A 16,548-nucleotide genomic window follows, 5' to 3' on the forward strand; every position below is an offset into this window, starting at 1 on the left:
TGAGCAGAAATCATCAGTGAGTGGTGACACCATTTTCCTTTAAATGTCGTGTTCAGAAAATCTTGTAATATTTTCATCACTGAACAAGAGACATTACAAAGAGATGCAGTCCTTAGAACTACTTTTTAAGCACTTACTGAAAAACTGTGTGTATACTCTACATCCTCAATAATATTTATCTGGTATTTAGTTTTCATAAGTTTAATATTTAGTTCATGAGATAGGTTGTAAGTTTTGTAAGTTTGACACTTAGTTCTCATAAGCTTTTACTCCTCCCTAAAGTCTGTTGTCCTAATGCCAGCATGAAGACAAATTTCAGAGGACCTAGGTCTCTGGTCAGCATCCAATTATCCTGGAGCATGTTTATCTTTGGAAGAGCAGTTCTGCATTGTGACTGCTACTGATACATCGGGTTAATGCAGCTCTTATTCCCTGGTCAGTTGGGATTTGGCCTACGTGCCATTTCAGGATGTAATGTGACCCTTCCTCAACTGGTCTCCACAACTTCTGTATCCCATACCTCATTTAAACACCCGGGGATTCTGACCTGGTCTCTGATGTGATCTCAGTGTCTAAGACCATGACAAAGTTAGGAAGAAACAGCCTGGGCACAGAGCCCTGGCCCTGGTGTGTAACAGTGCCATGTTCCAAAGAGCAGCCTCACTCACCCATTGCACTTGTGGTCCCCTCACACAAGGGACAGGCAGTTTTTGCACTTAATATTCAAGCTTGACTTTGTCTCTGTCTCAGAAGGATCTTCCACACAGTCTGGCTTGTGCCAGATTCCTGTTGTGCCAGTACAACTGCAACCAGTCATTGCTCTCTCTTCACTACTGTGCTCTGACACCCCATTATTATGGTGGCTTAGGTCCTTGAAGCTGGAGAGCTTCCACCTCCTGCCCTTTTGCAGAGCTGGCTTCCTGTACCTTCTGTGCCTTGCCTCTCCTCATGGGGCCAATTTATGGCTGATAAATCCTGCAGCAAAGCTTAAATGGGGTAGGAGTCTTTTCTTGTCTGTGTTTCATATCAGAGGGAGTTTTTCTTTTTCTGAGCTACTGGAAGAAACATATCCTTCCTTTAGCACTGAAAATGCAAAAATAATACAGTTCCTCCCCAGTGCTTCTGCAAAGTGATAAAAATATATGGTTTTTTACATTTGTGGTGTTGATGCTTTTTCCAGTGAAGAGGTGACAGGCATTAGCAGGAGTGGAGTTCTGAGCCCATGTCCTGAAAACTGAAGGCATCCTAGATGCTTCAAGATAACACGAGGAATGGGGCAGAGATGATGGACACCTGGCACATTCTTCTCAGGTTTGGGAACTGGTACCAATCCAGTTCCATATCCATGTTCTAGTGCCTACTGTCTATCTCTGGAAAATTTAACACAATCAGAAGCAAAACCACATAGCCTGGGGGAGCCTTGAGTACTTGTCAGGCCTATTCGTCTATTGGAAACTTGCCTAAGTGAGAGGTTGTACTGGAAAGAACCCTGTATTATTTTAAGTTGCTTCTCCCCCTTCCGGAAATTATTTGTAGGCCTCACAGGATATCTTAGGCTTCTGTCCTTTGCTGTCCATCTCCAAAATACTAAAGAAATCACCTGACTTATCTCAGTGGTAGAGAGTTACTTGTTTAGATACCTGATCAGCACTCTGATTTATAATAACCAGGTACCATTCTGCTGCAGCAGAACCACTTTCACTGTGTGAACTTGTTTATGGTTATTTAAAATATATATTCAGGACAGTGTAGCTTTCTGCTACTGAATTCTTTGTGGCTTTCGATCATGCAGTTGCATTACCACAAAGAACAAATAGCAACTGAATCTAGTTTTGTGAAGTGCTTACTGTGCTGCTTCTCAATGCAAAAGGAAAATGTTCTCTTTGCTCAGATGACTGAGTTACACATCACATCTTTTTTTTTTAAAGGAACTTTTAAAACACCCTTGTTTTAAAACGCAGTTTTACATTGCTTAGAAATCTACACAAGCACACACATAAACCTGTATGTCTATGTGGTACCTCTTAGTATATTTAAGTTTTCTTCAAAATACTTAATAAGACATGGATGTGGCTGTGCAGAAGCCTCTTTTAACTGACAGTCAAAATACTGATGGTATCAGGTGGAAATCTCATGCCTATATTCTTCAGATATACTGCTGACAAGAGAGTGGCTGTGAGGGAAAGAGCATGAGAAATGTCAGGGGGGCAAGGAATGTCAAAAACCCCAAAATCAGATTGTAGTAGGTTTGTCTCTGCCTCTGCCTCTTGCTGTATGTAGTCATCTACATGGTCATTCTTCTGATCATAAGAAAAGAGTGCCCCCCAGGGCGGGCCACCATGCTGGGCAAAGAGAACAAAATAAAGAGGTTTTTATCCAATGCAGACATGTTTTGGCTTCTGCGGAAGTTCACAACAGTAGTTGCAACTTCATGTGTCTCAGTGATACAGGACAGAATAAAAATGGAAACAAACCTATCCATAGCATCCGCTTGTTTCACAAGAATAGTTTCATTTATTTATGTCCCAGAAACAAGAGGAAACATAGAATTTCTTTGTAGAAAAAGCATTCTTACAATTTCTCCCCTCTGGAGGGGCATACTCACTGAGAGATTTGAGGCCTCACAGACAGTGAGATACTAAACACTTAATAAAATTGAGATTTTTCTACTTTGAACACATGTAATGAAACATGTAATGAACCTGTGCAGCTCTCTTCCTCATCAATGGCCAGCTCTGTGCTGACAGGCCAGCATATGGGGCTAGCTAGAAGTAGTTGCCACTGGTAATGGTGTTGACACAGGTAGAGGCAAAAGAGGCTGATGCATGACTTTCTTAGTCATTGGCTCTCCTGGTTTTGGCCCATTTTCTAAGTGTCTCTATGGGGAATACTTCTGTAAGTAGAACCCAAGAATCCCAGTGCCACAGACCCCCAGGACAGCTACTGACCCACACAGGGCAGCTAAAAATTAGACTTTGTCTTCCCGGCTCTTCACCTGTCATCTTTCTGGCACACAGTCTTCAGGGTAATGTGACATACAAGGAAACACACTTGATAGGTGAGTTTCTAAAGCAAGCTCCTTCTGCTTCACAGTATGGGGCATATGGGCTAAATAGGCATACTTGTTTGTCATTTTCCTCAGTTTCCTTGCTGCTCTTCAGCAGTGTTTGGGATTTGGTTTGATGATCATAGTTATAGGTTTCTTCTTTAGATACTTCTATGGGACTTTTCCTCTGACCCCTAGAGGCTCATAGTTTTTTCTGTCATAGCAAATCTAGCAATCCTAAATCCCCCTGATTTGGGAAACACAACGAGTGTTCTTCTGTTTTGCTTTTGATAAAGGGCTGTGTCACTCTGTCTCCATTTCCCTTTTCTGAAATGGCAGGCCTAGTCCTCTGTTTTTATTTTGCTCCTACTTAAAGGCTTTGAATTGACTTGAATTTGAATTTATATGGATCTCTTCTTGTCTTTAGTAATCCTTCTGTTTCAAAATGATATAATTGCTTTTGCCAAGACTCCTGGGGTCTGGGTCCCACACTCACATATCTGTGTATAAAATCTTACAGCAACACTAGACTATACCTGTGTTTTCATCCTCTGGATGTTCCTTTGGGAAGAAAGGAATATGCACGAATGTCTTCTCTGGGAAGAAAGATTCAGTGAATAGAGCAATGCATATATGAATTGTGCTTTTACAAAGTCCAGTCCGCTGACTAATTTTGGGCAGGCCTTTATGGGACTCAGCACAGCATATCACTAACAGAAAGGCAAACACTGTAAAACATTAACCACCTCATCTAAGATATGTCACTGCTACAGGTTTTTAAATGAAATATTATCCACACTTTCTGGTATGGTTGAAAAGTTATTGAATTATTGATCTAAATTAAAAAGCAAAGGAAAAAAAATAAATATCAGGCTAGGGCAGATATCTACCACAGATAATTCCAGCCCAAACTCATAACATTTGGTAATATTATAAACTGTAAAAAATAGGCTTTTATAATGGGAACTGTGGCACACTCTTAAGAGTTCACTGTATCAGTCCCATCTACAAGCACCCACCCAAGCTTCTGCACAGTACTTGCATAAGCCTACTTGTGAAAAAAACACAGTATACTTTTATCAGAACAAAAGGATTTTCCTCCTACTCATGTTTCAGGGTGTTCTTTTATAGATTAAAGGTTTTTAGCCTCTTTTTTTATCTAATCTCTTTCCAAAATGACATGTTTCACTTAGCAGAATGTCCTGCAGCCTCTCCTATGACTTCCATCAGTCATACTAACTGAAAGAAAAGGGTCTATGGGTCTGTAGCATAACCAAAGTCCAACCTTGTTCCAGACTGCAGACTTCCTGTTTGCTATTGAGCAGGTAATCACATGTAGTTTTCTAACTACAACCCCATGCATATTAGAAGTGCTATTGTGTGAGTAAATATACTGAAGACTAAGAGGTGCAACTAGCAAGGTACTGCTGGCTGGGGATAGGTGGAGCAGAGGTCACTAGGGAACTCACATGCTGAGAAGATGCGGGTGGAATTTTCAAAATCCTCTGATAGACAGATACACTGAGTAAAACATAAAGAATCTGTGGTTACAGATTTGCTGCCTTGCAAATAAGCATGTGTGGCAGGGGAAGACTTGAAACTTACTGATCTCGGTTTGTTTTGGTAATGGAAAGTTAGAAGTAATGGCTGGTTTTCTCACAAGAAGCTCCACCTACCCCTTGTTCACTTTGTACCATCAGTGTACATCAGAAAAATAAGCGTACATCAGAAAAAAAAGCACAGAAAATCATACGTTAAATACACATTATTAAAGGTTTAAATATGAAGTAGTTGGAAGCAGTAAGAAAACTGCATAGTATATGTGCATTATTGTACAGTCAATCACAACGTGGCAGTGTACACAGACCACAGGGAAAGACTATGCAGACAGAATTAATGAGGGGCTTCCTTATTTTGCCCATCTGTGGCTGAGCCTTTGCTGGAATGACCTGCAGCTGAGGCAAACTAGGTCTGTAGGACCCAGTACTGGTACTGGTGATAGCTTAATAGGGTTGTCTTTCACTTGCTTGACACAGATACCATGCTGAAACTCAGAGCAGTCTCTTCTGCTGTTCTGAGGTCTGCTCTCTTTCTTCCTTCAAGAGAGTTCAAGAATGGATTATCTGCAAATCATGATGAAGCGCCAGTTTGCTTATGATCCTCTGCTGTCCAGAGTGCAATGCTTGTTTCTTTTATTTCTGCAAATAAGGGTGAGGTAGAACCTGGGTTCATGTTTGAAGAAGAAACTAAAGATCTGATTAAAATAAACTCCCAAATTCTAGAGTTACATGGCAATTTCAGTTGTCTCAAGTCTCAGGCTGTACTGTTCTTCAAAGCAGTATTAGGAATGACTGTAACATAGAGCAATAAATCACCCAGGACTGCATCCACCAGCATAATGCCAAATGCTACATTAGTGTGATGCCTTAAGGTCCTTTTGATTTTTTTATTTTTCTAATTTTTATAAGTTTTATGAGTAGCTATGTAGAAAATGTAGGTTTTAGAAGCAGCAACATTTATTCCCTTACCCTTACCCCTAGCATAGTAACTACACACATATCCCAACCCTTTTACCCCTTTTACCCCATTCCATGCTCCCCATATCAATTACCCCTGAATTCCATTAGAATATTTAGACTTCTCTTCAAGATAGGCCTCTTCTGTATAAGAACATCTAATCCTAGCCTGAACTGCAGAGTACAGTCAAGAACTGGGTAACCGTGTGCCCTTTGTGCTCCAAGGAAGACCAAGTGATGCTCCTTTAGGCATCAAGTGCAATATTTTGCTGCTATGTCATGAGCTGACATGCAGAATAATTAAGCATCTGGGTGAATGTGGGAGGAGAAATGCTCTTCTCTTCATCTCCAACCTTTTCTCTGATTCAAATGTTGACTGAAAAAGTTATTTCTCTTACATTCGCATGGGAATACATTTATTGATATGGCTCCACATATTTTTTATCTTGTTATTCATATCTTGGTGCATGAGACTACAGAGACTTGCTAATGTCCTTTCTGACATGTTTATTACATGTAAAACCAAGGCAACAGTTCAGGGGAGGATTTTTGCCTGGAAACACCTGGCAGGACAGGCCTTATTGCCAGTGCTCTGACAATTTGGGCACTTTGGCACGTCTTACTGCCTCATGGACATCAGGGGACATTGAAGCAAAAAGATGTAAACTCATAAGAGTTACTGAACTTATCCAGCCTTATTCAGCCTGGAGCAGGTAGATCTACAGGTTGGTGTGACAGCTTGTCAGTGGGATGACACGGGTTTGTATCCTTTTTCCAAGCGTCACAAATACTCTGAAGTGAGACCACCTTTCAGTTGCCCAGTGTGTCTGTTCATCATACTCGAATGGAAGTAGTAGGGGCATGGAGAGGCTTGTACTGGAGACTTGTAAAACTGAAATGATGTTAACATAGAAGAAACACAGCTGGTGATGCTGCAGTGGCCTCTCTGAGATAAGGTGGCAACTGAACATGCTATGTGAAGGGTTTTACGTAGATCTTTGGGTCAGGCTAACCAAGTGACAAAAAACTGATTCTGTGATCTCTCAGTAGAGCATTCCTGCTGGGGAAGGACTGAAACACAAAAAAATGCAGTTCTCATTTAGAAGTGAGGGCTGAAAAGTTAGTGCAATCTCTGAATTTGTTAGAAATTTCCTCCCCTTCTTGAGATGAGTGGTGGAGTTGTTTGGTTTTTTGTGTTTGCTTCGCTTTGCTTTGGTTTTTTGAGGAGAACAATAGTTTAAAATGGATATATGTAGAAAAAAAACAAAAGTCCCACTAAAAGGCAAACAATCTCCTTCTGCTGTTGCGGTTTAACCCTGGACAGCAATTAAGCCCCCATTAGGCACCTATTTACTCACTACCTCCCTCGTGGCATCAGGGAGACAATTGGAAGTGTAAAAGTGAGAAAACTGGTGGGTTGAAATAAAGACAGTTTAAAAGTAAAACAAAACTGCATGTGCAAGCAGAGCAAAACAAGGAATTCATTCACTGCTTTCCGTGGGCAGGCAGGATTTCAGCCATCTCCAGGAAGGCAGGGTTCCATCACATGTAACAGTGACTTGGGAAGACAAACGCCATAACGCCAAACAACTCCCAGGGTGTCCTGCTCCCACGTGAGCTCATCCACAGATCACAGTCCCTTTGACTCAAGTTCACACTGGAGTTCCAGCCTGTGCAGCACAGCAGCACAGAAACAGCAGCGATGTCCTGGCCACCTGTCAGCCCAGGTGCATCACCAGTGCCATTATCCAAATGTTCCCAGGATCAGCAGAGTAAGGTGATGGGCAGCACAGCTCTACAGCCAGCAGGGAAAGCAAAAAGCCATCACTCATAAGCACTAGGCTCAGGCAAACAAGCCCCATGGAAGCACAGGAGCCTGATGATTAACATCTGAACAGCAATAGCAGCTATAACCTCAATCCAGCACATTTCAATCAAATTTGTCCTTAACATGTAGTGGACACACCATTAAGAAGACCAACGTACTGTGAGAAAAAGGATAGAAATGTTCTTAGTTGCTCTGGTAGTTGTCCAGGAGACTGTGCTGAAACTCAGGCTGTAGAATGCTAAGGTTGCTATATCCTCTCTCCTGTAGAAGGATTTTGAGATGACTTTGAGAGTAAACAGAGGAAGGAGTAGGGCCAAGGCTGGTTACAGAACCCTGTGGATTCTGGTATGCAAGTCTGATCTCTTTGATCCCTGATGGGAAACTGCAACCAAAGATGTGACATATTTTTCTTTTTGGCTGGAGACCTGACCAAACTGGAGAAAAAGTAAAGACACCTAGCGAACAGAACTTAAAAAGAACATGTCCTGAATACCATGGACACTAGTGGGCTGTTGCTAACCGAGGTCACCCTATGTTGGTACTTCTGAAATTTTGACTTGCCCTGAATTTCATGAAGAGGGGAAAGGAAGATGAGTCTTCTCTGTGTAGTCCCTTTGTCTGTAATATACTTAGTAAGAGCCAAGCAGAGCTGTGGCTTTGTCGATGGTCCTACCCTACAGCAAGGGTGCTGGTGGAGAAGCTCTGTGCACATAGGTTTGTGTGTGCAGGTGCTCAGGGCTTGCTGAGCTGCTGTAGAGATAAGATGTAGCTGAGGACAATTTGCAGGCAGGCAGTTGACATGCACTGTGGAAACTCAGATACCAGGAGAGCCACAAATATCAGCTAAAGTCAGTGTGGTTTTCCGCTTGCTGGCCTTTGGGTAGTTAGTTTACCATAAAGAATTAACAGTAATTTTGTTGACTTCCGAATTGTTTGTTCTTCTAGCTCTTATCTCTGAATTCATTCACACTGTATGTCAGCTCTGCAGAATGCAGACTGTTGGGACCAAACAGCTGTGTGTGACAACAGATGGATAGAATGGAGCTGGGTCTGTAAGAGTGAAAGGAGCAGTTCCATGGTGCTGTGCCAGCAGAATCATTGTCTGTATCCCGCCAGTGTCCTGCAGAAGCCTCCCCAGGCAGTGATTTACACCAGGTTATGGGCTGCACCAGGAGAGGCTAAGAGGCAGCAAGGTAGTGGTATTAAAACCTGCACAAGAGAAGGAGTGAAGTGGCATGGCATTTCCTCTTATGTATAAAGCTAGAGAACTACTCCAAATCTTGGTGTGCTGAGACTGAGAAGCATGATCTTTTTATTACTGGTGTTTAGGCCCTGACAGCTGCAGTTGCTGGTTCAGATGTAAAATGAGGCTCACAAAGATTGAGATGGGGTCAGGCACAGGTAGAAGCAGTGAATGAACAAAGTTCTAGATCATGTTCCACCTTAGAGTTCCTTGTTCTCTCTCCTCTCCTCCTCACTGCATTTGTCATGCAAACCTAACTCAGCCTTAGACAGGTATTATTCTATGGTTCAGAGGCTTAGCCATGGCTGTATGTCATCAAATGAAAGATTAAACTCAAGGGCTCCCTTGTGATAGGACCAGTAAGATGTGTTTCAAGAAATTAACATTAGAGACCTTGTGCTCTGTGGGATGCAGTTCTCTGAATTATGCAAAGAGGTAAATGAGTGTGACATTTAGATCTCAGGATTGTAATAATTTCTATGCTTCATGTAGCAATAACTGCCAAAGCTCAATTATTCTCTCTGTGAGACACTTCAAAATTCTTATAGCAAAAGTGAGAGTTGCTCAACTTTACCTTCAGTCCTGTGTGACCATTCTGGGAAGGTTGCTCCTCATTACACAAGACAATTTCTTCTTGATTTATTTTATTCTGTAAGAAATGCTACTTAAATACTAGGATACAAAGTATTTAAAATTGAATGACCTCAGTTTATACAATATGAATTAAATTTCTAATTGCATATATGTTAGACTTGGTCTTCTAAAAAAAGATCAAAACTTGCATGAGCAATTACAGCATCCGTAGTTGCACTACAGAGAGAGGTGATGGAAGACAGAGCTGACAAAGGTTGGGTAGGATTCACCCTGCATGCTGTGTTTCTGCACAGTCACATATGGCTGCATTGTAGATGTTTGCTTCCTTCTCCTGAACAATTTGGTACCGGTGAGTTCTTGCTGCATGTCACGTTGCTGAGCAATATTGGGACTTCCTTTCATCTCTGCTAAGTGCTGAGACACTTCTGCACATGGAAGCTGCTGTGCTTGGTACTAGATTCTCATTGTCCTAGGAAACAAGACAATACTCTTAAGTGGGAGGAAGAAGCTGTTGTGGAAATGCACTTTTGGTTTCTAGGAATGTAAAAACAGAATTTCCCCCCTTTATTTGATAGAGAAACAAAATACTATAAGGCTTTATGTCTGTGATCTCACATGAGCATGACCAGAGATTGCCATGCTCCATATGTACCTGCTAGCACAGAAGGTGTAGAGATGAAAAACAGCCTGCAGGAAGAGGAGGCCCAGGAGGCTCATAAGGCTGATGACACAGTGAAGAAAGCTTCCAACCTCTAAAGAGAAACAGTTGCTCATTAAGGTACATCTCAAAGATTGTATTTACCTTGTGCCTCTGTCAGGATTTCATCTTCTGGACAATGTTTTCTTTGTGCTTTTCTTCGGAGGACACCCTAAGGTAGCTACCTTCACCACCTAAAGCCTCCACCTGCCAGCCAGTCTTTGGAAGCTGGAAGCTGCCTTTCAGTCTTTCTGTCACAACCTACGCATTACCCAACAATTAGCAAGATGTAATGGCACCACAGGATTACAATAAATAGATCTGGGTGATCATACCACAGACATCTTGGTGTGTCATGAACTTGTGAATAATCCTGCCTTTCCATTCAGCCCTGGAGGTGGGAGGGAAAACCACTGCATCCATCTCTTTTCCTAAAATTTCACAAAGGGCTTTACAGTTCTGACAGCACTCCTGTTTATCCTGTCTCCTCCCAACAAATTTCTCACTGGAAACTTAGCTGCACAGTTCCTGCTGCAATCTTGCCAGTGCCACTGATGTGCATAAACAGAGGGCTAAACAGGCTTTTGAACAGCAAATGCACAAAGGGAAGCTTACCTGAGGGACAACAGTCTATGGACTCACTCCAGCTCCCAGCTGAGTGGAACACCATGCAGGTTGTGTCAGTCACGTTGGTGTTACATGCTGTCAACCTGCTGAGAACAGTCACTGTCCCGTTGTTGTGGCTTTCTTCCTCAAGGGAGTAGTTGCTCTCTAGGAGCCACGAGACCTGAGCAGGCGGCTTCCCTGCCGCTGCCTTGCACACGGGCTTTCCGTGCTCATCACAGAAGAGGCTCAGCCTTGGGGGCACTGCAAAGCACCAGGAAGGGGAGATGCATGGAGTTAATTTGAACAGTTGGGCTGAGAAGTTCTTCTTCTCCACCCAAAATGAAAGCAGTGAAAAGAGGAGAATGAGGTTGGAGGTGCCATCCCATGGCAACAATGTGGATCCAGCTCACAAGAGACAAAGATCCTGTCTCTTTTTTCCTTTTGGACAACTCTCCCATGTTCAGGTGAGCCTTACCACAGCCATTCTCCATATCCTCTGTTAGGATATGGGAAATTGCTTTACAGCTCTTGTTTCTAACTAGACAGTGGAAAAGGGAACAGCAGAAGGAAGAAGAGTTTTCGGAAATGAGGATAAGGGAGACCAGACCTACTATCAATGGGTTTATCCCAGCAAGAATAATAGAATCATAGAATGGCTTAGGAAGGGACCTTAAAGATCATCTCCTTTCAACCCCACTGCGATGGGCAGGGACATCTTCCACTAAACCAGGCTGATCAGAGCCCCATCCAGCCTGGCCTTGAATGCTTCCAGGCTGGGGCATCCACAGCTCCTCTGGGCAGCCTATTGCAGTGCTTTCCCATCCTCTCAGTATGGGATTTCTTCCTAATGCCTAATTTAAAGCTACCCTCCTTCAATTAAATAAAAAAAAGCTCCATTTCTCACTTTATGTTTCCCCAGTGCCTGGGGAGAGGAGTTTTGCATGTCCAGGCCCAGACATGGTCCTTTGCTAAGGAAGGAATCCCTTACCCAACACGGTCAGGTGGTATGTCCTGTGGAAATTCCCTTCTGGTGTTAAAACTTCACAGATGTAATTTCCCTCCTGGGCTATCCCCACTTGCTGTATCTCAAGGGCAGGACCCAGATCTGGTCTGAATTTCCAGTTCATGCTGTCACTGCAGTTTGTTCTGTCTGTTGTGTTTGTATCAGCCCTGTAGTACAAGTTGCAGGGGCCTCCAATCTTGGGACTTATTTTCCATGCTAGCATATTTATATTTGGTTTGAGAGGGCAGGCGAGCACTGAGCTGTCACCTACAGTCACTGACACTTCGTTGTTCCCTGAAGGAGAGAAGGAAAGAGAAGGACATATGAGAATGTGCCAGGAGATGTCATAGCCTCGGAGTTGTGGTCTGTACTTTCACAGGGAAATGTCTACACTGGTACGGGTAAACATGAGGCTCTGTCTGTGCCAGCCCAAGAACTGCATCTCTCTTCTTAAATGGGAAAAGATTTCCAAATTCATGGCTGTGTTCACATACATTTAGCCTTGTTTTCAATCTCTCCCTAAGGCAGCGGATAAATGACATGACTGGGAAGCAATGTCTGAATGAGCTGCAGAGCCCATTTCTGTGGGGAGATCTCCCAGCTTGCTTTTCCCTCAGCATCACTGCCTAGTACAGCAGGAAAATGAATGTCTGGAGATATTAGTATTCTGTCATTCATCTTTCTTTTGTTCTGGTCATAAGCCACCTTCCAACTCAGGTCAAGCACAGGAGGCAATTTCTGCCCTGTGACTCCAAAGCTTATATGAACCAATTTCCCTGATTATAGTGGTGACAGTTAAAATAATTGAGGAGTATGGCATTTCACTGGAAAGTATGCATTCATGTTTCCTATCAGATTAAGAGATTCCCAAGAGACTCAAGGTCATTCCTCTGTGACCTGCCTCACCTGTGCTAACAAAAACAAACAAAAAAAACAAACAGAAATTTGCAAAATTAAAGTAGAGTAGGGAGGGGGGGAAGTATTACAGCTGCATTCGCAGATCCCATATTTTTGACATTAGCTCTGGTGAGTATTTAACTGAGTTTGGAGAGGGGAAAGAACCTTTGCATTGTCTTTTTAAAACTTTCACCTGGACCTATTGTTGGAAAATCCCAGTATGCTTCATTTGTCAGGACAAGTCACTGATCCCTAAGAGTAAAGCTTGACATGGTGCTCAGACTAATCATAAAACCTCCCATCAATCGTGGTTGTTAATGAATTTGTTAATTATAATGAAAAATATTATACTCCATGAAAATCATTACCAGTTTCCATCAAATCATTGAAAAGCCCAAGTTCAGCATCTTAGTGGTTGACAACAGAAAAAATCAATTTGCAGCTAGAAATGTTTTGATTTGCAGGTTATTGGTTTTCCATCAAAAAGCCCCTTCAGCAACTTGTAAAGATCCTTTCCACTAGATTTTCCCTTCCCAAAGAAGATTGGAGTAAACATCCCTCTGATACACTGTCCTTTCCTCCTCTGCCCCCAGCAGAGACTTGGTACCAAGTAGAATCAGAAGTACCTGTAGCGCCTCTGACCGCAGTGATGGTGAGAAGGACAATGGTGTAAATGGTCTTGTGGACAACTTGCAAAAATGTTGCTCTTGCTTTTGTAGGTGATGGGGGTTTCTTGCCCCATCCAGCTTGCTGTGAGCTCCCCACCATGCCTTGCCAGTGATCCTGCAGCCCAAGTCTCTGTTCTTCCTTCCCTCCTGTGACACAGTTTGAAATGGATGACACAACACGGTTCGAGAAGGACTGTAGGTCTGAGTTTATTCAAAATGGCTCCCCCTATTTATAGGGGGGAGAAGGAAGGTTTTGGAAATGGGGGCGGAGACTTCACAAACAAGGGAAGGAAATGAGGGTACAAGCCTTGAAAGGGAGAGCATGGGAGTTCTACCCAAGTAGGGTAAAGGAAGAAGGACATGACCAAATATGGGGATTCTGCACTGCAGCAGAATCCAACCAATGGGAAAACAGTAGTTAAACATGAGGGAAAGAACATTATAAAATTGAATAAAAACATGGGCGTACAACATGTTCGAACGGGCATTAACACAAGAAAGTAATTTCCTCAATCAAGCAGTCTTTGTTCAGGTAATGATATATCTAATTGGTTCATAGCACACTCTCTTCTTCAGAATCCTCAGTTAAGTTGTCTTGAAGTCTTTGCTTCCATTCCTTGAACTTTTCCTCTTCATCGTAGATACTTCCAACACTCCTGAGAGCCCCACAGTGCAGCTACAAAGAGACGGTTCTTCTTCCTAGCATGAAGCTTTCTCTGATGAGAATTGATGAACAGAGAGGAAATGGTCTTAGCATTTGCATTTTGACCAATGACCTTCTGTCTAATGTTACTGTGGGAGGAGAAACTCTACAGCAAAACTTGCACAAAGCCTAAGAGGTGTGATTTTTCATATCTGATCTCGTCATTAACAACATTTTTGACACTAGACTGTCATCTCCCATTAGAGATGTTTATTGGCACAAATCAATTATGATATCTAGCAGCTCAAGTTAGGGGACTCAAAGAGGGACCAAGAATGATGAAAACCCTGGGCAGTTATACTTGTACAATCTGAACTCCCCATCTCTCACTTGACAGTCTGGACCAACAGCAATATTTGGGGCTGGGGTCTTCCCACTCTTCACTGGTTCAATGTTTCATTACCAAGTGGTTGCTACATGGTCATCTTCATATCCTCTCAGGTCGGTTTTGGTGGGGCTTTTGGCCAGTTCCATAGTCCATATTGTAACATGGTTGTTACAATTCATATCACAGAATCATTTAGGTTGGAAAAGACCCCCAAGATCATCAAGTCCAATCTCTGACTGGTTTCTACTTTATCAACTAGACCATGGCACTAAGTGCCACATCCAGTTGTTTCGTAAACACCTCCAGGGACTATGACTCCACCACTTCCCTGGGCAGTCCAATGTTTAATCACACTTTCATTGAAGAAATTCTTCCTGACGTCCAACCTGAACCTGCCCTGGCACAGCATGAGGCTATGTCCTCTTGTCCTGACACTTAGTTACCTCGGAGAAGAGACCGACCCCTACCTAGCTACAACCTCCTTTTAGGTAGCTGTAGAGGGTGACAAGGCCCGCCCCCCAAGCACCCTTTTCTCCAGAAACACCTCCAGCTCCCTCAGACACTCTGCATGTGACATGCTCTCTAGACCCTTCACAGCTTTGTTGTCCTGCTCTGTACACACTCCAGCACACGATCCATGGGATCTTCACTCTAGCAATTAATTTTTAAGTAACATTTAGGCAACTTTGTCTATTCTATTATTAATGTTCAGGCTGTTAACTTCAAGTTGCATTATAATCCATCTTTGACTTACACAACATAACTGTATAGTTTAGATAAAGTTGAGTTTGCAGCCTATCAATTCTAGCTTCTTATTTCAAGCAAGCACTTGGCTACTTTCAAATAACATAAAATTTCAACACTTGCAGTGAGAATTTAAACATTAAGAACTCTCTGCCAACCACTACAGTCACAGCAGATTTATATGTTTCCAGGGCTGTGTGAAATGTGGCCGGAGAGGCTTCTTTAGTTCTGGGGTCAAACAGATGCAAGACATCCATAAATGGAGGGAATTACCATCCCAAATAATGAGTGCCATTTAACTGAGAAGAGGCATAGCATCCTTGAATGACTCAAAGGAAAAGCTGGGTGAGTTCAAAAACAAAGTTAGGCAATCTCTGTTCACACTTCTTATATTCAAAAAAGACAACAGCAGCAATATACTGAAATCCTCATGTCTGCTGGCTGTTGTTGCTGCAGTTATCCTTTCCAAAAAGCCACTTTGTCAAACAATTTCACACAGCTACCTGCACCTTGTTCAATGCAGCTTCTGCTTCAGCACTGTGTGGTTTGGCTGTTCAGTGCAACAACCATTTCTCAGGTATAGAGGCAGGTCCAAGATGCAAAGATCACATTTAGATCTCTGTGGTGGGAGTCATACCATAGTTTCAGCCATATAGTCTGTGGGTAAGGTAGCTCAGCACTAAATGGCAGAGGCAACAAGAAACTATGGTCCAAGTCACAAAAATGAGAAGCTTTCAGGGTCCCAGTCACTGTGCATTTAACTGGGAGCAATACACCCATGCACCTGGAAGAATCTAGGGCCATTTTAGAAAGTAAGACAGGAAAACTCCTGATAAACAGGCAGAATTCCTTACAGCAGGTGATGCAACCTAGTCCTCTTATCTTTGGGGTAAACTAATGCTTTTGGGTTTGGGGTTTTTTTGCTAAAGATTCTGCCTAGTCTCTGATATTCAAAGTGATGGCTGGAAAATCATTTTCTTATTTTTTAATAAGCCTTTTGGGTTTTGAGTCTTTGGATTGCAGTCTGGCCACAACACAGCAACTTACTGCATAACTGTGAAGAATGGAAAGGTTTTATATGGCAAATTTGGCATGGGAGGACTGATGTATGTTTTTTGGTTTTGGAAGCCCAAACTCTCAGTCTGACACCAGATCTGGAGCCAGACAGCATGGCAGTATTGTGGCAAGAGGACCACTGCTGTGCCCCAGGTAGCTGATCCAGGCTGTTCCAGGTCCTGCTGGACCTGTTTGTTCTCCATCCAACTCCAGTACAGACCTGTGGAGCTGGTTTTAAGTGTCCTTCACTGTTAGATTGCTTCATCCTCAGCTCAGAAGGCTTCTGTGTTTTGAGACCCTGTTTTACTTGAAGTCATAGATCACCATGAATGATAGCATGACATCCTGTTTCCTTTATCCTGTTTCTTGCTTTTGTTTTTTTTTCTGCAAGAGCCCTGTAAAGGGTTCTACATGTCCATCATACCCCTAGCAGAGGGACTTACCCTCCCCCTTCTGCCCCCATTACGGACATATCAAGTGCTGGTTTTAGCTATCCTTCTGGTACGTGGCTGCTCAGTTGTTATTAGTGGTTCAGCCCCTGGAAGAGTAGAGTTTTGCAAAAATTGGCTTCATGCTGCTGCTGCTGCTGCTGCTGCTGCTGCTGCTGCTGCTGCTGCTG

At 42.8% G+C, this 16,548-nt stretch overlaps 1 protein-coding gene across 1 annotated transcript; it reads right to left on the bottom strand.

Moving 5' to 3' along the window:
• Positions 1–9,513: 9,513 nt before the first annotated feature.
• Positions 9,514–13,358, bottom strand: LOC113966430 (cell surface glycoprotein CD200 receptor 1-B-like). Its single transcript, XM_027681120.1, has 4 exons — positions 13,057–13,358; positions 11,519–11,827; positions 10,540–10,791; positions 9,514–9,979 (listed from the first exon to the last, which is right to left on the bottom strand). Exons 1-4 carry the CDS (start codon positions 13,196–13,198, stop codon positions 9,825–9,827), a joined length of 858 nt encoding a protein of 285 aa, XP_027536921.1. The 5' UTR covers positions 13,199–13,358; the 3' UTR covers positions 9,514–9,824.
• Positions 13,359–16,548: the final 3,190 nt, after the last annotated feature.

The sequence above is a fragment of the Neopelma chrysocephalum genome, unplaced genomic scaffold (genome assembly GCF_003984885.1).
Source record: "Neopelma chrysocephalum unplaced genomic scaffold, ASM398488v2 Primary Assembly neopelma1_60, whole genome shotgun sequence".
NCBI lineage: Eukaryota > Metazoa > Chordata > Aves > Passeriformes > Pipridae > Neopelma > Neopelma chrysocephalum.

Excerpts from the sequence above, each read along its gene's own strand:
- LOC113966430 (XM_027681120.1), bottom strand. The coding sequence starts at position 13,198 with ATGGTGGGGAGCTCACAGCAAGCTGGATGGGGCAAGAAACCCCCATCA. Across the intron at positions 10,792-11,518 it reads ATACCACCTGACCGTGTTGG|TGCCCCCAAGGCTGAGCCTC; the intron begins GTAAGGGATTCC and ends GGTGCTTTGCAG. Across the intron at positions 9,980-10,539 it reads CATAGACTGTTGTCCCTCAG|AGGTTGGAAGCTTTCTTCAC; the intron begins GTAAGCTTCCCT and ends GTTTCTCTTTAG.